Here is a 21,851-nt window from a genome sequence, read left to right on the forward strand (position 1 = left end):
GAGCAATAGTGGTGGGAGATTCGATAATCCGAGGAATAGGCAGCCTCTTCTGCAGCCCTTAGCAGGTCCCGAATGGTAAATTTCCCGCTTTGTGCCAGAGGGAAGAACATCTTGAAATATGTGTGACCATCTAGGGGAAGGAAAGGAGAGCAGAAAATCGCTCTGGTCCGAACAGTAACAGGGACAGAAATACCTTCATAAAGGGAACATTAAGAATGAGACACGAGACAAAAAAGAAAACAGTGCATCAAGGTGGATATCTCTGGAGTGTTTTGCACTGAACCGTTTATGGAGAAAGATATGAGGCAGGTCAATGTGCGGCTGCAGGCCCGGTACTCTAGGGACGTTTTCAAGTTCTTGGAGCACTAGAATGAGTTCAGGGAGAAGGGAAGGGACGGTCGTGATCTGAACCAATCTACACCAAACATTTTTCAGAATGGATGAATGGAGTACTACAAAGGCTATAACTGTAGGATGGGAAATATGCACAGCTGAAACTAGAGAGCACAATTAATAAGACGATTGAAACACGAATACTTAGGAAAGAATTTCCATGATATTGCCCAGCGATGATGAAGTAAAGGCAATATATGTTCCAAGTCAGTACGGTGTGTGATTGGAGTGGAAATGGGATACGATGGGGTTTCCATCGTATCCCATTCTCCTGGCTGCTGTGGTTTATTTACAATGAGACAGGTCTTGTCTTGAACGGGGATCAGTGCGAAGCGATCTTGATTCTAACATTTTGACGAGAATGGAAACATCGTTGCGCACTCTAGAATTACTGAAGTAGTCCATGTCTGCATTGACTGGGTGTTAACTGGAGTTATGTTATGCGAGAATCTGTAGGCATACTGTTATGAAATAGGAAGAAAAACAGCACATTTATTTCTCGGTGCGTTTTTCAGGCTACACGGAGATGAGAGAGAGTGCAATGCACTGTGTTGTGAGCAAACTCCTGGAATATGTATTTCGGGGTGGAGTTAGTGAACATTTACAGATACAGGGGATGATCAGGTGCGAATGTATCGATAAGCTAAAGACAAGTCGTGTTTGAGAAATTTGCTCACTGGTTATAAGAATTGACTGCATAGATTGATGGAATGTAGAACATGTGGGGTTTTTAGAGGGTTTTTTCTTAAAGTGGTATTTTGTGTTTACAGTTCCGAACTCTACCAGTGCTGGTCTCTTGACAACGTATGACGATTACCAACTGTTCCAGTTGACGAAATTCTATCGGGATAGACTGAAACAGGCGATTGAAGAGGGTGTGGAGGGGATTGGCCTTTTGTTAACAGGCGAGGGCCATTTCAGTGGACAAGAATACCACGTAAGTGGGACAGACACAGAATGACTTTAGGTTATTCAAACATCAAAGAGCTGAGAGAATACCCGAAAATCGCAACAAAGGAATTGACCCATGATTAAGACAGAGGTCTGCATAATTCACGTCTTTATAACCTGACAGTTGCATGCTACAATGATAATAGAGTTGTGGACTAAGCAATCTCTGTCAGTGAGTCTACAACAGCGGACACGATCTGAGGACAGCCCAGTGGTGGAGAGCTTTGGGAACCATAGGTCCAAAATCACCTGTTCGTCCCAAGCACGCTACACTTACCATATGTCACGTCTCCAATTACTCATATACTGCATCCCAAATTGTTATTTTCTGAAATAAATCTGCCCGGTTTGAATTTAAAGAATTAATACTAACTGCTTCACCATCTCCCTAGGGAACCGGTTCCCCAGATTGAGCACTTTCTGCGGGTTAATTTTGAATCAAGCACAGTTATTTTCCTCTGTTTGTAATATACTGGACAAAGTGAAACTGCGGGTATATCACCTCTCAACCTTCTCTTTTCCAGTCAGAACATGCTGAATGTACACAACAGCTTCTCCGAATCCACCCCTTCAATGCTTTCAATCATTTTATTTGCTCTCTGCAATAGCAGCGATAATCTTTTTGTACTAAGACAACGGGGACTGTACACATTGTTATAACTGCGGTCACAGCAATGATTTATAAAGTGGCGGGATTATCTCTCCCTGCCTGCTCAATTTCATCTTTTAGTACAACTCAAAATCTGATTAGCTTTCCTCACGACCAGTAATAATTGTTCCATTATCAAATATTGGAATCGTATAATGTTACAGAATAGAAAAAACAAAATTTCAAAGAAATGGCTAAATCGGCAAATAATATGCATCTGAAACAATGATACGAAGATGTGAAAAAAACCTGCGGATCCGTCAGTATCTGTACAAAGGACAGGGGGATGGTTTGGGTACAACTCTTGCGTGGACTGAAATGAAAGCGAAACGGTTTTAGTGGGACTGGAATGAGGAGTGACCAGAGGCAACAGACGGGGGTTTGAGGGCTTGCAGTGACCAGGAAATACTTGATCGTAAATTCGGGAGCTGTTAAATCAAAGACGAAAATTTCCCGTGGTTTAATAAAAAGACATTAAACAATTAGAAGAGCTATAATTATAAATTCAGTGGGACACAATACCAGACAACAAGCCAAAAAGGCTGCATGGGATGGAAATAACTGACTGTCACCCATCAATACTGTTCAATTGTTTGTATTCTCCTCCCTGGGTCACCTAGTCCAATCCCAACCTCCGTCTCACTATCCATTACCGTTAATATCCCACCAGTCTAATCCCAACCTGCTCACTGCGCATTAACGTTAATATTACACCCAGTCTAATCACAACATCAGTCTCACGACCTATTATCCTTAATATCCCACCAAGTCTAATTCCAACCTCCTGCTCACCACCCATTACCGCTAATATCCCACCCAGTCTAATCCCAACCTGCTGTTCACTGGCCATCGCCGTTAGTATCCCACCTAGTATATTCCCAACCTCCGTTTCACTGCCCATTACCGTTAGTATCCCACCTTGTCTAATCCCAACCCCCTGCTCACTGTTCATTACCATTAATATCCCACCCAGTCTAATCCCAACCTCCTGCTCACTGTCCATTACCATTAATATCCCACCGAGTCGAATCCCAACATCCAGCTCAATGCACATTACCGTTAATATCCCACCATGTCTAATCCCAACTTCCTAATCACTGTCTATTACCGTTAATATCCCACATAGTCTAATCCCAACCTCCACCTCACTGCACATTACCGTTAATATCCCACACCGTCTAATCCCAACCTCCAGCTCACTGCACATTATCGTTAATATTCCAGCAAGCCTAATCCCAACCTCCTCATGGTAATGATACCGTTAAGATCCCACCTTGTGAAATCCCAAGTTCCTGCTCATTCCATTAGCTCTAGCCTTTTTTTCTCTAAAACAATCGAATTATTTTTCATAAGGGTTGATCGACCTGTGTCCGCAGAATTTGCTGGGAGTTAATTATGCATTCTAATCACCGTGTACAGAACTAAATGTAACCACTCAGTTTTAATACTTCGAAATGCCTGCATTTGTGGCCTCTGACCCAAAAGTGGAAACAATCTGTGAAAAATTATTTCAACATAAACTTTCAGAAACTTGACCGTCTCCATCAATTTCTCACATAATGCGCACTATTTACGTAGCATGAGTTCTGAATTATCAATCCCCCTCTATAAGAGTAACTCCAGGGACATCCCAGTGAACCAGCTCAACAGTTTTTCAATTGCTTTTACTTTCTACCTACAAATGAGTTCACAAATCTGCGTAAATTAACTGACACTGTTTTCTTGGTGTGGAACGTTACTCTCCATTATCCTCCAGTTAAACATTGGGAAAACTAATGCCATCGTCTGCAACCCCCAGCACGAAGTCCGTCTCCTTAATTGATTTTATTCCCCTCGCCGCACACTGCCTGATACTAAGCCAGGCTGTCCACGTCCAACCTCGAGCTGAACTCACAATCTCGTGCACTCGCTTTCACACACATCCCTTACTTCAATATCTGTAGCATTGCCCGCCCCTGCCTCAGCCCACCTCCTACTGAAAACTCATCCTTGCCTTTGTTAGATCCACACCCGACTCTTCCAATGCTCTCCTGGCCTGCCTCCTACCTTGCATCTTCTGGAACCTTCAGCTACTCCAAATTCTGTTTCCTGCAACCTAGCCAGGTTTTAAAAGATATCACTCGTGTGCTCACTCACATTTAATAGTTCACGCTCGTCGAATGACTTCAATTTAAAATTCACTCAGAGGATTGTGACCATTTGGAATTCTCTTTTCCAATAAGTTAATGACCTCGACCTTTCCGATCTCTGTAACCTCTTCCAGCTCCACAGGTTCTCGTGTCGCTGAATTTCTTCGTTGCTCTGTAGCTCAACATTTGTACACCCTCTTCCTTCACACAGCCACTGGTGTTTGAGCTCGGTTCTCTTCGGCCCCACGGTCTGGAATTCACTCCATTAACCCCTCCGCCTTTCCACCTCCCTCTCCTCCTCAAATCTTGCCTTTCCTCTAGCTTCTGGCCACCGTTGCTAATTTATTCTGCTTTTTCAAGGATTAATTGTCTGAATCCATCTCTGAGGAACACGCTGGGTCGTTTTGCTACTTTAAAAGTCGTATATAAATACAAGTTATTGATGGAAAACGTGACTATCATTTGCTGTACACGTGCTGCTGTTTACCGAGGGTTCATACCGGCAGTGCGCATGCAAAGAATTGAGTGCCTGACATTTCAAGTATCGAGGACGCAAGGATTTGGGCATGGTGCTGGAGGACTGGAGTACTGTTAATGTCGTACCCTTTTTTACGAAGGGACAAAGGGATGGGCCATGTAATTACAGGCCCATCAGCCTAATTTCACTGGTAGGAAAATTATTGGAAAAAATCTTGAAAGAAAGGATAAATCTAGATTTAGAAAGGTAAGGTTTAATTAGCAACAGTCAACACGAATTTGTTAAGAGAATATCGTGTTTGACTAACCTGATTGAATTTTTCGAGGAAGTAACCACGACAGTCGAAGAGATTAATGCGTACGATGTAGTGTATATGAACTTTAGCAAAGCTTTTGGTAAGATCCCACATGGTCGACTGGTCACAACGGTAAAAGTCCATGGGATCTAGGGCAAAGTGGCAAGTTCGATCCAAAATTGTTTCAACAGCAGGAAGCAAAGTATAATGATTGACGGGTAGAAACATATAAATTTACAGCGCAGATGAACGCCATTTCGGCCCATCGTTTCCGTGCCGGCCGACAAACAGCCACACGGCCCTTGATCAGCTGCCCTAAAGGTTGCAAACAAACCTATGAACAATCGTGGAAAGGCAAAGAGCTCCCAGCCCAACCAGTCCGCCCCACACAACTGTGACACCCCTGAAACTGAAACATTCTACAATCCACCCCAACCGAAGCCATGTGATCTCCGGGGAGAGGCAAAAAAACAGCTCAAAACCCAGGCCAATTTAGGGAGAAAATATGTGGGAAAATTCCTCTGCGACCCATCCAGGAGACAGAAATTAGGCCAGGAGCTCACCCTGGTCGTATCCGATTCCCTGCAGTACTTAGCACTATATCTACGCCGTCCAACAAAAGGTCATCCAGTCTAATCCCAATTACAACCTCTAGGTCCATAATCCTGCAGGTTGCTGCACTTTAAGTGCCCATCCAACCATCTCTTAAAAGTGGTGAGGGTTTCTGCATCCGCCACTCTTCCAGGCAGCGAGTTCCCGATCCCCACAATCCTCTGCGTAAAGAAGACACCTCCGTGCTCAAATCCCCTTTAAGTCTTCCAACAACCACCTTAAAACTATGCCCCCTCTTAATAGACCTTCCACCCATGGCAATAGACCCTTACTCCCAATATGTCCAGTCTCCTCAATAAGTTGTACAACTCAATGACACTCAGCTCAATCTCCTCTGAGAACAAACTGAGCTTATCCAATCTGTCCTCATAACTAAGGTTCTACATTCCCGGCAGCATCCTTGTAAATATCCTCTGCAACCTGTCTAGTGCAATCACGTCCTTCCTATAAAACAGCAACGAGAACTGCACGCAGTACTCCAGCTGTGGCCTAACCAAAGCATTATACAATTTAAGCATAACCTCCCTGCTCTTATATTCTATGCCTCGGCCAATAAAGGCTAGCATTCCGTATACCTTTTTAACCAACTTATCCACCTGGCCTGCGACTTTCAATGATCTGTGGACAAGCACTCCAAGGTCCATTTCTGTACGGCTTAATGTTTATAATCTTTCCTTATTAGCCCTCCCAAAGTGCAGCACCTCACATTTCTCGGAATTAAATTCCATTTGTCGCTGCTCTGCCCACCTGACCAGTGGATTGATATCGTCCTGCAGCCCATGACTTTCCTCTTCATTATCAAGCTCACAGCAAATTTTAGTGTCGTCTGCAAAATTCTTAATGATACTCCCTTTATTCAAATCGAAATTGTTGATATATACCACAAATGCAAGCGACCCAGTACTGAGCTCTGTGGAACCCCACTGGAAACATCCTTCCAGTCACAAAAACATCCATCAATCATTACACTTTGCTTCCTACCTCTAAGCCAATATGAATCCAACTTGCAACTTTGCCCTGTATTGTTGGGCTTGCGAAATACTGAATAAAAAAGTTCTCTTGAATGCTTTACAAGAAGTCGGCACACCCTATACCCTTCACACTAAATTTGTCGCAATCAATATTTGGATAGTTAAATCTCCTACTATTACTAGCCTATGGTTTTTAAACTTCATAGCAATTTGCCTACATATTTGATTCTCTATCTCCCTCACTTTTTTGAGGTCTATAATACACGCCCAGCTGTGTGATCACCCCATTTTATTTTTCATTTCGACCCATATGGCAGCATTTATTGATCTAACTTAAATATCATCCCTCCTCACCGCTGTAATAGTTTATTTAATCAATGCCGCAACCCCCGCCGCTCCCCCCTCCTCTATCCTGTCTAAAAATCCTGTAGCCAGGAATATTGATCTGCCAAACATGCCCTCCTTTAGCCATGTTTCTGTAATGGCTATCATGTCATACTCCCAAGTGTCTACCTGCACTCTTAGCTCATCCACGTTAGTCGCTATACTCATTGCATTAAAATACATACCATTCTGCATAGACAGACCTCCTTGCTTACTACCTACTAAGCTCTGTTTCCTCTGTCTTACAGATTCATTTCTAGATTGTTGCTATCCAATTTCTGCTTTACATCCTTCTCTTTTGAATTCGTTCTCAGGTGCCCATTCCCCTGCCAAACTAGTTTAAACTCTAAACAACAGCACTAGCATAACTCTCCGCAAGTATATTGGTCCCAGCGCTTTTGAGGTGGAACCCGTCCGGTATGTATAGGTCCCATCTGCCCCAGAAGCGGTCCCAATGCATCAAGTATTTAAAGCCCTCCGTCCTGCACCAACTTTCTAGGCAGGATACATCCTCTCTAACCTTCTATGCTTATACTCATTAGCACGTGGTACCGGTGATAACTCGGAGATTACTACCTTTGAGGTCCTACCCTTATATTTCTTCCAAGCTCCCTCATTTCTTCCTGAGGACCATATCCCTCATTTTTCCTATGTTATTGGTCCCGATATGGACCACGACGTCTAGCTGTATACCCACACCCCGAACTCCCAGGATGACCTCCGTCCTTTCTGTGACATCCGTGACCTGGGCACCAGAGAGGCGCAAAACATTCTGCAGTCACGTCTACGGCCGCAGAAACGTCTGTCTGTTCCCCTAACTATAGAATCCTCGATCACGAGGGCTCTTTGGTTCTTCATCACTCCCAATTATGTCGCTGAACCACCTGTGGTGCCTTGGAATTGGCTCTGGCTGCACTGCCCAGAGGCACCATCGTTGTTACCGATAATCAGAAGTGAATATCGATTTGAAACCGAAATGGACTCACGGGGGGACTCCTGCGGTACCGGCCGAGCACACTTACTGTGTATGATGGTCACCCACTTCCCCTTTACCTGCACGCCTTTCAACTGCGGGGTAACCACCTCCTGAAACGTGCTATCTACAAAATTCTCAGCCTCACGGATGCATCGTATTGACTCCATCCGCTGCTCTAACTCCAAAACGCGGAACTCAAGCAGTTGAAGTTGGAGACACCTAGTGCACACATGCTTGTCTAGGCTGCGTGAAGCATCGAGGACTTCCCACATGGCGCAGGATGTGCACTCCACCAGACTGAGCTGCACTGCCATCCCTCTAGTTAGCCTTATAGAGTTTCAAACATACTTAAATAGAAATAGAGAAAAGAGCACTACTTACCAACTCACCTCACCGATCTCTGTGTCCTCCCGAACTCACCGATCTCTTGGGCTCCCGACCTCTCGGCCTCCAAACTCCCAGCCTCACAACTGCAGAGTCGCCGACCTCACAGGGGCTAACTACTCGCCGACCTCACAGGGATTACTAATTCGCCGTCATCACGTGGCCTACCGACTCGACGACCTCACTGGGCCTACAGATTCAGTGACCTCACAGGGCGGACCGACTCGTCGATCTCACAGGGCCGACCGAGTCGCCGACCTTAAAGGGCCTACCAAAGGCCGACCTCACAGGGCCTACTGACTTGCGGACTTCACAGTGCCTACTGACTCACCGACATTTGCAAAGTTTTTGTGACTGGACGGATATTTCCAGTGGGGTTCCGCCGGGCTCAGTACTGGGTCCCTTTCTTGTTGTGGTATATATGAATGATATAGATTGAATATATGTAGTCTGATTAAGAAGTTTGCAGATGACAGTAAAATTAGGAAAGCAAAGAGAGTATTAAAAAGTAAAAAGTATTAAACAATTTTGGAAAGTGAAATCAAAGAAAACCCCAAGATGCTATATGAATACATTAAGAGCAAGTGGAAAACTAAAGAAAGTGCAGGGCCTATTAAAGATCACAAAGAAATGGCAGACCAATTGATTAAATACATTGCTTCTGTCTTCATGAAGGAAGACACAAATAACCTATCGGATATACTCGGGGACCGAGGGTCTAGAGAGAAGGATTAACTGAAGGATATTCTTATTAGGCGGGAAATTATGTTGGGGAAATTGACGTGATTGAAGGCCGATAAATCCCCGAGGCCTGATTGTCTGCATCCCAGATTACTTAAGGAAGTGGGCCTAGAAATAGTGGATGCATTGGTGATCATTTTCCAACAGTCTATCAAATCGTGATCATTTTCCAACAGTCTATCAAATCGTGATCAGTGGAGGGTAGCTAATGTAACACCACTTTTTAAAAAAGGAGGGAGAGAAAAAAGGGGTATTTATCGAGCTGTTAGACTGACATCAGTAGTGGAATCAGTTATTAAGGATGAAGTAGCAGTGCATTTGGAAAGGAGTGGCAGGATCGGTCCAAGTCAGCATGGAATTATGAAGGGGAAATCATTTTGACATATCTTCTGGAATTTTTTGAGGATCTAACTAGTAGAGTGGACAAGGGAGAACCAGTGGATGTGGTGTATTTGGACTTTCAAAAGGCCTATGACAAGGTCCCACATCAGAGATTGGTGTGCAAAATCAAAGCACATTGTGTTGGGGGTAATGTACTGGCGTGGATAGAGAATTGGTTGGCAGACAAGAAACCGAGAGTTGGTATAAATGCGTCCTTTTCGGAATGGGAAGCAGTGACTAGTGGAGTGCCGCAAGTATCATTGCTGGGACCCCAGCTCTTTACAATCTACATTAATGATTTGGATAAAGCAATTGAATGTAATATCTCCAAATTTGCAGATGACACTAAACTGGGTGGCGGTGTGAGCTGTGAGGAGGATGCTAAGAGGCTGCAGGGTGATTTGGACAGGTTAGGTAAGTGGGCAAATGCATGGCAGATGCAGTATAATGTGGATAAATATGAGGTTATCCACTTTTAAGGCAATAACACGAGGGCAGAATATTATCTGAATGGCGGCAGATTGGGAAAAGGGGAGGTGCAACGAGACCTGGGTGTCATGATTCAGCAGTCATTGAAAGTTGGCATGCAGATACAGAAGGCGGTGAAGAAGGCAAGTAGCATGTTGGCCTTCATGGCTAGGGGATTTGAGTATAGGAGAAGGGTCGTCTTACTGCAGTTGTACAGGGCCTTGGTGAGGCCTCACCTGGAATATTGTCTTCAGTTTTGGTTTCTCAATCTGAGGAAGGACGTTCTTGCTATTGAGGGAGTGCAGCGTAGGTGCACCAGACTGATTCCAGGGATGACTGGACTGACGAATGAGGACAGACTGGTTCAACTGGGCCTTTATACACTGGAGTTTAGAAAGATGAGACGGGATCTCATAGAAACATGTAAGATTCTGACTGGACGGGACAGGTTAGATGCGGTAAGGATTTTCCCGATGTTGGGGAAGTCCAGAACCACGGGACACAATCTTAGCATAAGGGGTAGGCCATTTAGGACTGAGATGAGGAGAAACTTCTTCATTCAGAGAGTTGTTAACCTGTGGAATTCCCTGCTGCAGAGAGTTCTTGATGCCAGTTCATTGGATATATTCAAGAGGGAGTTAGATATGGCCCTTATGGCTAAAGGGATCGAGTGGTATGGAGAGAAAGCAATACAGGGGTACTGAGGTAAATGATCAGCCAGGGTCGTATTGAATGGTGGTGCAGGCTCAAAAGGCCGAATGTCCTACTCCTGCACCTATATTCTATGTTTCTATGTTTCTATAAAGGTAACATTTTTGTGGAGGCAGAAGACGTCGGTATGGCTTTAATTTAATACTTTGCATCTGTTTACACAAAAGACATTGCCATCGTGGAGAAAGAGTGTGAATTATTAGATGAAATAAATATAGTGAAAGGGGAAATATTAAGGGGTAAAACTGTTTTCAAAGTCGATAAATCACTAGACCCGGATGAAATGTACCCAGGCTGTCGGGAGGAGCAAAAGAGGAAATAGCAGCGGTTCTGATAATCATTTTGCAATCTTCTCTGGCTACACGTATGTTGCTGGAGGTCTGAAGGATTGCTAGCATGGTACCTTTGTTTAAAAAGGGAGAAAGGGTTGAACGAGTAAATATAAGCTGGTCAGCCTCACCTCGGTGGTGGGCAAATTACTGGAAACATTTCTTAACGAAAGGATAAATGTTCATTTTGAAAGACACGGATTAAAGAAGGTCAGTCAGCATGAATTTGTTATGGGCTGGTCGTGGCTGACTAACTTGATGGCATTTTGAGAGAAGGTAACTCGGAGTCTCGATGAGGGCAGTGCATTTGATGTAGTGTATATGCATTTTAGCAAGGCTTTTGATAAAATTCCACATGGAAGACTGGTCACGAAAGTAAAAGCCCATGTGATCCAGGGCAACGTTGATTCAGAGGCAGGAAGGACCCAGTAATGACTAATGGGTATTTTGTGACTGGAAGGCTGTATCCATTGGTGTTCCACAGGATTCAATGCTTGGTCCCTTGCCTTTTGTGGTATATATCAATGATTTAGACTTGAAATTATGGGGTATGATTACGAAGTTTGCAGATGACACTAAAATAGGCTGTGTGGTTGATAATTGAGAAGAAAGCTGTAGACAGAAGGAAGATATCAATGCACTGGTCAGGTTGGCAGCCCAGTGGCAAATGGAACGTAATCTGGGGATGTGTGAAATAATGCACTTGGGGTGGTCAAACAAGGCGAGGGAATACACATTAAATGATAGGACACTGAGACGTGTTGAGGAACAAAGGGATCTTGGAGTGCAGGTCCACAGATCCCTGAAGGTAGCAGTCCAGGTAGATAAGGTGGTTAAGAAGTCATATGGAAAACTTGCTTTATTAGCCGAGGCATAGAATACAAGGCAGGTTATACTTAAACTGTAGAAAAAGAACACTAGTTAGGCCACAGCTGCCGTACTGCGTGCAGTTCTGGTCACCACGTTACACGAAATATGTGATTGCACTGGAGAGGGTACAGAGCAGATTTAGTTCAATGAGATCATCTCTCATTTTTCTAAACTGCAGAGAGTATGGGCCGATTCTACACCATCTCTCATCATAAGACAGCCCTCTCTTCCAAGGAATCAATCTAAAGAACCTCCGTTGTACTGCCTCCAAGACAAGAATATCCTTCCTTAAGTAATGAGACTGTAGAATTGTAGCAATACTTCCTAACTCTTATACTTAACCCCCTTGCAATAAATGACAACATGCCATTTGCCTTCCTTATTTCTTGCTGGAACAGTCTGCTAGCTTTCTGTGTTACAGGCACAAAGACCCCCAAATCTCTCTGAACGCCAACATTTAAAAGTTTCTCACCATTTAAAAAAATATTCTCTTCTTTTATTCTTCCAACAAAGTGATTAACCACAGATTTCCCACATTATACTCCATGTGCCAGCTTATTGACCACTCACGTAATCTATCTATACCTTTTGCAGACGGTGTTATCCTCACAGCTTACTGTCCCACCTAGATATTCATTGTCAGCAAACTTGGTTTCATTATACTCGCTCCATTCATCTAGGTCATTAATATAGAGATTAAATGCCGGAGGCCCCAGCACTGAACTTTGTGGCACCCTACCAGTCACAGCCTGCCAACCTGAAAAAGACCAGCTTATCCCTACTCTGTTTTCTGTCCGTTAACCAATTCTTTATCCATGCTAATTATAGTATCACCGAAATTAACAGCATGGAAGGAGGCCATTTTGGCCCATTTCGTCCGTGCCGCCCGAACAAGAGCTATCCAGCCTAATCCTACTTTCCAGCTCTTGGTCCGTAGCCCTACAGGTTACAGCACTTTAAGTGCACATTCAAGGACTTCTTAAATGTGGTGAGGGATTCTGCCTCCACCATCATTTCAGGAAATGAGTTCCAGACCCCCACCAGCCTCTGGGTTAAGAAATGTCCTCTCATATCTCCTCTAAAACTTTCCCGATTACTTAAAGTCTATGCACCTTTGTTGTTGACCCCTCTGCCGAGGGAAACAGGTCCATCCTATCCACTCTATTCTGGCCCTTCATAATTTTATACACTTCAATCAGGTCTCTCCTCAGCCGCCTCTGTTCCAAAGAAAACAGACTTTGCTTCTCCAATCTTTACTCACAGCCAAAATCCTCCAGGATAGGCAACATTCTTGTAAATCTGCTCTGCACCCTTTCCAGTGCAATCACATCTTTCCTGTAATGTGGTGATCAGAACTACACACAGTACACCAGTGCGGCCTAAACAGTGTTTTATACAGTTGAAGCATAAACACCTTGCTCTTGCATTCCATGCCTCGACAAATCAAGGCAAGTATTTCGTATGCCTTCTGAACCACCATATCTATCAACCCTGATACCTTCGGGTATCAGTGCACATGGACTCCAATGTCCCTTTTATTCCTCTACACTATTCAGTGTTGTGCCATTTAATGCGTAATCCCTTGCCTTGTTACACCTCTCGAGAAGCATTATCTCACAATTATTGAATTCCATTTGCCGCTGTTGCGCACCTGTTCAGTACATTGATATCGTCCTGTAGTCCGCAGATGTTTTTCATTATTAACCACACACTCTATTTTAATGTCATCTGCAAACTTAATCATATCCCCAACATTCAAGTTCAAGTCACATATATATACCAAAAAAGCAAGCGACCCAGCACTGAGCCCAGTGGATCCCCATTGGATACAGCCATCGATTCACAAAACATCCATCAACTATTACCGTTCGCCTTATGCCTCTGAGCCAATTTTGGATTGAACTTTCCACCATGCCCTGGATCCCATGGGCTATTACATTCGTGAAAATGTGCCATGTGCGACCTCATCAGAAATGTTGCTAAAATCCATATGCACTACATCATAGGCGCTGCCATCTTCATCCCTCCTGTTACATCTTCGAATAATTCAATCAAGTTAGCCAGACACGATCTTCGCTTAACAAAGCCATATTGACTGACATTGATTAATCCATGTCTTTCCAAGTGAATATTTATCCTGCTCCTCAGGATGTTTTCCAGTATTTTTCCCACCACCAAGATTAGTCCGACTGGCCTGTAATTACTCGGTCTATCTCTTTCTCTCTTTTTAAACAAAGGTGCAGCATTAACGGTCCTCTGGCACCAAACTGAGCCTCTGCTATTTCCTCTTGTGATTCTTTTCACAACCTTTGATACATTGGATCCGGGCCTGGGGATTGATCCACTTTCAAAAATGCTAAGCCTCATAATACTTCCTCTCTCTCCATATTTAACTTGTCTAATATTTCACACATCTCCTCCCTCATTGCAAAGTCTGCATCGCCCCTCTCGTTGTGTAAACAAATGCAAAGTATTCATTAAGAATCATATTCACGTCTTCTGCCTCCACACAATGATATATTTTATGGTCTCTAATAGGCCCCACCCTTTTTCTAGTTTTCCTTTTGCTCTCAGGTTTTCCATGATTTCTCTTGCCAACATTATTTCATGCCCTTTCCTTGTTTCTCTGATATATCTTTGTATCCACCCCTGCATTCCTTATATACCTCTGCAGTATTGATTTATTGGTATTTGTCATAAGCTTCGCTTTTTTTCTATATATCCCTGTCTGTCCCAAAACATCCAGGGGGCTCTAGCTTGGTTAGAACCCCCACCTTTTAGTTAATCGAGCATACTTGCTGTGTACATCAGGATCTCCTCCTTGAATGCCTCCCACTGTGCCAACACTGAAATTGACTTTACCCCAATTGAGAACTTAATTTCCTTGTCCTTTACATAACTAACCTAAATTTTACTGAATTATGATCACTGGCACCAGAATTATTTCCCACTGATACCCCTTCCACTTGCCGCTCTTCAGCCCCCCAAACCAAGTCCAGAATTGCCCCCTCCCTTGTTGTGCTTGTTACATGCTGGCTACGGAAGTTCTCCTGAATGCATGTTAGGAATTCTGCACCCTCTGTATCAACTCAGGATTGCAGCCAGTACCACATGCTAGTCAGAGTAGGAATCATAGGATAGCTCAGTTGAATACGTGGCTTGAGGAGTGGTGCAGAAGGGAGGGATTCAAATTCCTGGGACATTGGAATCGGTTCTCGGGGAGGTGAGACCAGTACAAAGCAGACGGTCTGCACCTGGGCAGGACTGGAACCAATGTCCTTGGGGGAGTGTTAGCTGGTGCTGTTGGGGTGGAGTTAAACTAATATGGCAGGCGGAAAGGAACCTATGGAGGTAGACAGAGGGAAGTAGAATTTGGGCAGAAGCAAAAGATTGAAAGAAGAAAAGTAAAAGTGGAGGGCAGAGAAACCCACGGCAAAAAGCAAAAGGGCCACATTACAGCAAAATTCTAAAGGGGCAAAGTGTGCTACAAAGACAAGCCTGAAGGCTCTGTGCCTCAATACGAGGAGTATTCGGAATAAGTTGAATGAATTAACTGCGCAGATAGCAGTTAACGGATATGATGTAATTGGCAGCACGGAGACATGGCTCCAGGGTGACTAAGGCTGGAAACTCAATATCCAGGGGTATTCAACATTTGGGTAGAATAGACAGAAAGGAAAAGGAGGTGGGGTGCCGTTGCTGGTTATGGATTTTCTGGAGTGTATTCGGGATGGTTTTTTCGATCACTATTTCGATGAACCAACTGGGGGACTGGCCATCCTAGATGGGGTGATGTGTAATGAGAAATTACTAATTAACAATCTTGTTGTGCGAGGCCCCTTGGGGAAGAGTGACCATAATATGGTACAATTCTTTATTAAGATGGAGAGTGACACAGTTAATTCAGAGACTAGGGTCCTGAACTTGGGGCAAGGTAACTGCAATGGTATGAGATGTGACTTGACTAGAAAAGACTGGGGAGTGATATTAAAGGATTGACGGTGGATAGGCAATGGCAAACATTTAAAGATCACATGGATGAACATCAACAATTGTACATCCCTGTCTGGAGTAAAAATGAAACGGGGAAGTTGGCTCAACCGTGGCTAACAAGGGAAATTAAGGATAGTGTTAAATCCAAGGAAGAGACATATAAATTGACCAGAAAAAGCAGCAAACCTGAGGACTGGGAGAATTTTATAATACAGCAGAGGGGGACAATGGGTTTAATAGGAAGAGGAAAATAGAGTATGAGAGGAAGCTTGCTGTGAACATAAAAATTGACTGGAAAAACTTCTATAGATATGGGCAGAGAAAATGATTAGTGAAAACAAACGTAGGTGCCTTGCAGTCAGATTCAGGTGAATTTATAATGGGAAACAAAGAAATGGCAGACGAGTTAAACAAATACTTTTGTTCTGTCTTCACGAAGGAAGATACAAATTACCTTCCCATAATACTAGGGAACCGAGGGTCTCGTGAGAAGGAGGAACTGAAGGAAATTATGTTCGGGAAATTGATGGGATTGAAGGCCAATAAACCCCCGGGGCCTGATAGCCTGCATCCCAGAGTATGTACGGAAGTAGCCGTAGAACTAATAGATGTATTGGTGATCAATTTCCAACAGTCTATCGAATCTGGAACTGTTCCTATGGACTGGAAGGTAGCTATTGTAACACCACATTTAAGAAAAGGAGAGAGAGAGAAAACGGGTAATTATAGACCGGTTAGCCTGGCATCTGTAGTGGGGAAAAGGTTGGAATCAATTATTAAAGATGAAATAGCAGCACATTTGGAAAGCAGTGACGGGATCAGCCCAAGTCAGCTTGGATGTATGAAAGGGAAATCCTGCCTGACAAATCTTCTAGAATTTGTTGAGGATGTATCTAGTAGAGTGGGCAAGGGAGAACCAGTGGATCTTGTGTATTTGGACTTTCAAAAGGCTTTTTACAAGGTTCCACACAAGAGATTGGTGTGCAAAATTAAAGCACATGTTATTGGGGGTAATGCACTGATGTGGATAGAGAAATGGTTGGCAAACAGGAAGCAGAGATTCGGGATAAACGGGTCCTTTCAGAATGGCAGGCAGTGACTAGTGGGGTGACGCTGGGCTCTGTGCTAGGACCCCAGTTATGTACAATATACATTAATGATTTGGATGAGGGAATTAAGTTTAATATCTCCAAGTTTGCAGATGACAGTGTGAGCTGTGAGGAGGACGCTAAAAGGATTCAGGGTGACTTGGAACGTTTAGGTGAGAGGGCAAACGCGTGGCAGATACAGTATAATGTGGATGAATGTGAGGGTATCCACTTTGGTGGGAAAAACACGAACCAGAATATTATCTGAATGGCGGCAGATTAGGAAAAGTGGAGGTGCAGCGAGACCTGGGTGTCTTGATACATCATTCATTGAAAGTTGGCATGCAATTTCAGCAGGTTGTAAAGAAGGCAAATGGTATGTTAGCCTCCGTAGCTAGGAGATTTGCGTATAGGAGCAGGGCAGTCTTACTACAGTTGTACAGGGCCTTAGTGAGGCCTCACCTGAAATATTGTGTTCAGTTTTCGTCTGCTAATCTGAGAAAGGACGTTCTTGCTATTGAGGGAATGCAGAGAAGGTTCACCAGACTGATTCCCGAGATGGCAGGATTGACATATGAGACACTGGATCGAATGTGCTTGTATCTACTGGAGTCTAGAAGAATGAGAGAGGATCTCATAGACACATGTAAAATTCTGACGGGAATTGACGTTGGATGCAGCAAGAATGTTCCCGATGTTGGGGATGTCCAGAACCACGGGACATAGTCTAAGGATAAGGGGTAAGCCATTTAGGACTGAGATGAGGAGAAACTTCTTCACTCGGAGAGTTGTTAACCTGTGGAATCCCCTACCGCAGAGAGTTGTTGATGCCAGTTCATTGGATATATTCAAGAGGGAGTTAGATATGGCCCTTATGGCTAAAGGAATCAAGGGGTATGGAGAGAAAGCTGGAAAGGGTTGTTGAGGTGAATGATCAGCCATGATCTTATTGAATGTTGGTGCAGGCTCGAATTGCCGAATTGCCTACTCCTGCACCAATGTTCTATGTTTCTATGTTTCTATGTTTCATACTGCCCTTTTACAATTAATATTGGATAGTTGAAATCCCCTACTATTACAGCTTTATACGTTTTGCACTTCGCAGTAAATGCCCACATATTTGTTATTCTATCTCCTTTTGACTGTGTGGGCGTCTATAGTACATGTCTCATAGTGTGGTCGCCCCATTTTTGTACTTCAAAAACCCATATGATCTCATTTGATTATCACTTTGACATATCATATCCATCCTTACAGATGTAATTTTTTACTTGAATTAAAACGATAGCCACCGTCGATCCCATCTGAAAACCTTGTAACCGGGAATGTTGAGCTGTCATACATGCCCTTCTTTCAGTCGTCTTAGTAATATATATAATGTCCTACTCCCAATGTCTGTCTGTGCTCTCAGCTCTTCTGCCTTATTCCCTATAGCCCTAAAAATGAAGTATATACCATTTAGTTATGCCGAACTCCCCTGTTGTCTATTTTCTAGCCCTTTTTTCCTCTGTCTTCCAAATTAAATGCCTTCCTTTGTGCTGACCAATTCTAGCTTTGCTTCTCTCCCCACTGATTCAATTCTCCAGTTTCTATCCCACTGCCAAGCTACTTTAAACCCTCCCCATCAGCACTAGCAAAACCACCCGTGAGGATTCTGCACCCGGCTCTGTTGAAGTGCAACTTGTACGTGCCCCACCTCCCCCAGAATCGTTTCCAATGCCTCAGGAATCTTAAACCCTCCGACCTGCACTATCTCTCCAGCCACGCATTCTGCTTCTCTGTCCGCTTAAGTCTGTACTAACTAGCACGTCACATTATCAGTAATCCTGAGATTACTACCTTTGAGATCCTGCTTTTTAATCTCTCTCCTATCTCTCTCAAACATGCCTGAAGAACCGCACCCCTCTTTCTACCTCTGTCATTGGTACCGATATCGTCCACGACCTCTGGCTATTCACACTCTATTGCAGGTGATATCCTTGACCCTGGCACCAAGAAGGCAACATACCACCTTAGAGTCAAGTCTGAAGCCGCAGAAAGGCCTGTCTGCTCCCCTGACTATTGAATCCCCTACCATTATAGCTCTTGCATTCTTCTTCCTCCCCACCCTGTGCAGATGAGCCACTCTTGAAGCTGTAGACATGATTCTCGCTGCACTCCCCAGAGGCACCATCACCTTCACCAGTACTCAGAACAGAATATTGGATGGAGAGCGAGATGGACTCGGGGCACTCCTGCACTACCTGCCTCGTCCTCCTGTTCTGTCTGTTGTTCACCCCCTCTATCTCTGCCTACACGCTCTTTAACTGCGGGGTGACCATCTCTAGAAACCTGCAATCCACGAAATTCTCAGTCTCGTGGATGCACCGCAGTGATGCCAGCCGCGCTCAAGCTCCGAAATGCGGATCTCAAGTTGTTGCATTTGGTGATGCGTCCCACATACGTGGTCGTCCAGGCTACACGAAGCATGCAGGAGTTCCCAAATCGCACAGGATGTGCACTCCACGGGAATGAGCTGCCCTGTCATCCCTCTAGTTAATCGACTCGGAACTATCGAGCATAAATTAACTTTATAACATACTCAGCAGCTGTTGACCAATCTGTCCTTAGCCTCTATTTTATACGCTATGAAATATTTAGCAAAAAATAACGTAAAAACTTAAAACAATATATATGTATATTTTATTTCATTAATGAGGTTTTTTAGCTTAGAAGTATGACATCTCTATTTTTAATTTTAAATCACGGCTCTTAATTTACACCAACGCCCAAGGTTTAAAAAAATACATTACTTCCAATCCCAAGAGACCTTATCTTGTGTAATAACGTTTTATGTGGCATCTTATAGAATGCCTTTTCGAAATACAATTATACTACGTCCTGAAAAAACTTCAATAAATGTGTCAAGCACCATTTCCCTTTCATAAAAATATGTTGACTCTGCCCAATCTTGCTAAGTTTATCGAAGTGCCTAGATTCCAGAATTTGCCCGACGACTGAAGTCAGGTTAACTGGTCTGTAGTTCCCTGTTTTCTCTCTCCCTCCTTTCCTGAATATCAGTGATACATTGGTTACCTTCCAATCCACTTGCACATTTCTAGAATCTAGCGAATTGAGAAGGATGAAAACTAATGCATCCACTACCTCTGCAGCCACCTTTTTTTGAGAACCGTAGGATGTAAGCTCCAGGACCGAGGGATGTGTCGGCTTTTAGTCTCATGTTCAGGATGGATCAGCATCTGGGCTAGTGACTGCTTTCTGTTCTCAAAACAACTGGGAGATCCCATCATTGAGCAGATACTTTCTTTCTCATTCTCAGTGTTTGTCTTTCACTCCGCTCCTCAATATATTCATTATTATTCTTTACAGAATGTGACTGAGCTCGCGGAGAAGGGAAACCGGGCGGACAGTTCCGAACTTCTCCTCAATCTGGTCATGGAGAAAGGCTCTAAGGCCCGAAGGGTGATGTGGCAATCCTGCGTGAAAATGTGCCACTCGTTGCCGAAGTTTAACAAAATACTGAAAGAAATACAGGAACTAGGTACAGTAAAATCACACAGAGCAATAAATTTGAGATTCAAACACTGCAGATTTTAATATAATATCACACAGATCTGATTACAGGAATGTTAATTGATTTAAACAGGTCTTGATCCATCTGATTACATGAATTACGGACGAGGTTTATCCGAAGTACCCACTCACCTGGAAGGTAAGTGATGATGTCGAGATTTATTTCACCTGAGCATCCGAAAGTTTGATTCTAGCCATCTGTTTAGACGTTGCCTGCAGGTGGGAATCAGAAGTGCAACGGCTAGGAATCGAGGATTCAACCTCTTATCGATTCGTGATTAATACACTGTGAAACACCATAAACGCCTGGCAGGATCCTAATAAACTGTGAATCCCCATACACACCTGGCAGGATCCTGACACACTGTGAAATCCCATGCACATCTAGCAGGATCCTGATACATTGAGAAACCCCAGACACACCTGGTAGGATCTGATATACTTAAACCTGATACACACCTGGCAGCATCCTGATACACTCTGAAACCCAGTGTACAAGTGACAGGATCCTGATATACTTTGAAAACCCATACACAACTGGCAGGATCCTGATACATTGAAACCCCATACACACCTGGAAGGGTCCTGGTGCAGAGAAACCCCACACACACCGGGCAGGTCATAATACAATGAAACCCAATACATACTTGGCAGCATCCTGATACACTCTGAAACCCCAATACACAACTTGCAGAGTCCTTTACACTGAAAGCCCAGACACAACTGGCAGGATCCTTATACACTAAAACCTCATACATAACTGGCAAGATCCTGATACACTGGGAAACCCCATCGACACCTGGCACGATCCTGATGCACTGTGCAACCCCATGTACAACTGGAAGGATCCTGATACGCTTTGAAACCAAATACACACCTGGCACCATCCTGATACAATGTGAAACCCCATACACAACAGACAGGATCCTGATGCACTTTTAACTATCATACACACCTGGCAGGATCCTGATAAACAGAAACCTCATACACACCTGGTAGGGTCCTGATACAGAGAAACCCCATACACATCGGGCAGATCCTGATAAAATAAAACCCAATGCACAGCTGGCAGCATCCTGATACACTCTGAAACCCCATGCACCTCTGGCAGGGTCCTGATACACTGAAACCCCATACATATCTGGCGGGATCCTGATACACTGTGACACCCTATACACACCTAGCAGGAGCCTGTTACACTGTAAAATCCAACACACACCTGGCAGGATCATTGATACACAGTGAAACCCCATACACATCGGGCAGGTCCTCATAACATTAAACCCAATTCACAGCTGGCAGCATCCTGATACACTCTGAAACCCCATACACCTCTGGCAGGATCCTGATACACTGAAACCCCATACATATCTGGCGGGATCCTGATACACTGTGACACCCTATACACACCTAGCAGGAGCCTGTTACACTGTAAAACCCAACACACACCTGACAGGCTCATGATACACAGTGAA

General features: G+C 43.9%; 1 protein-coding gene across 1 annotated transcript in view; it reads left to right on the forward strand.

The window, feature by feature from the left end:
- The first annotated feature begins 1,171 nt into the window (after nt 1-1,171).
- The window catches only part of LOC139230480 (NACHT, LRR and PYD domains-containing protein 3-like), a 41,804-nt gene continuing 21,124 nt past the window's right edge, over nt 1,172-21,851 (forward strand). Inside the window, exons 1-3 of the mRNA XM_070862302.1 lie at nt 1,172-1,330; nt 20,173-20,344; nt 20,450-20,515. Coding sequence (XP_070718403.1) covers nt 20,239-20,344; nt 20,450-20,515 — 172 coding nt within the window. The 5' untranslated portion in view covers nt 1,172-1,330; nt 20,173-20,238. The remainder of the gene's footprint in view (nt 1,331-20,172; nt 20,345-20,449; nt 20,516-21,851) is intronic.

This window comes from Pristiophorus japonicus, chromosome 19 (genome assembly GCF_044704955.1).
Source record: "Pristiophorus japonicus isolate sPriJap1 chromosome 19, sPriJap1.hap1, whole genome shotgun sequence".
NCBI lineage: Eukaryota > Metazoa > Chordata > Chondrichthyes > Pristiophoridae > Pristiophorus > Pristiophorus japonicus.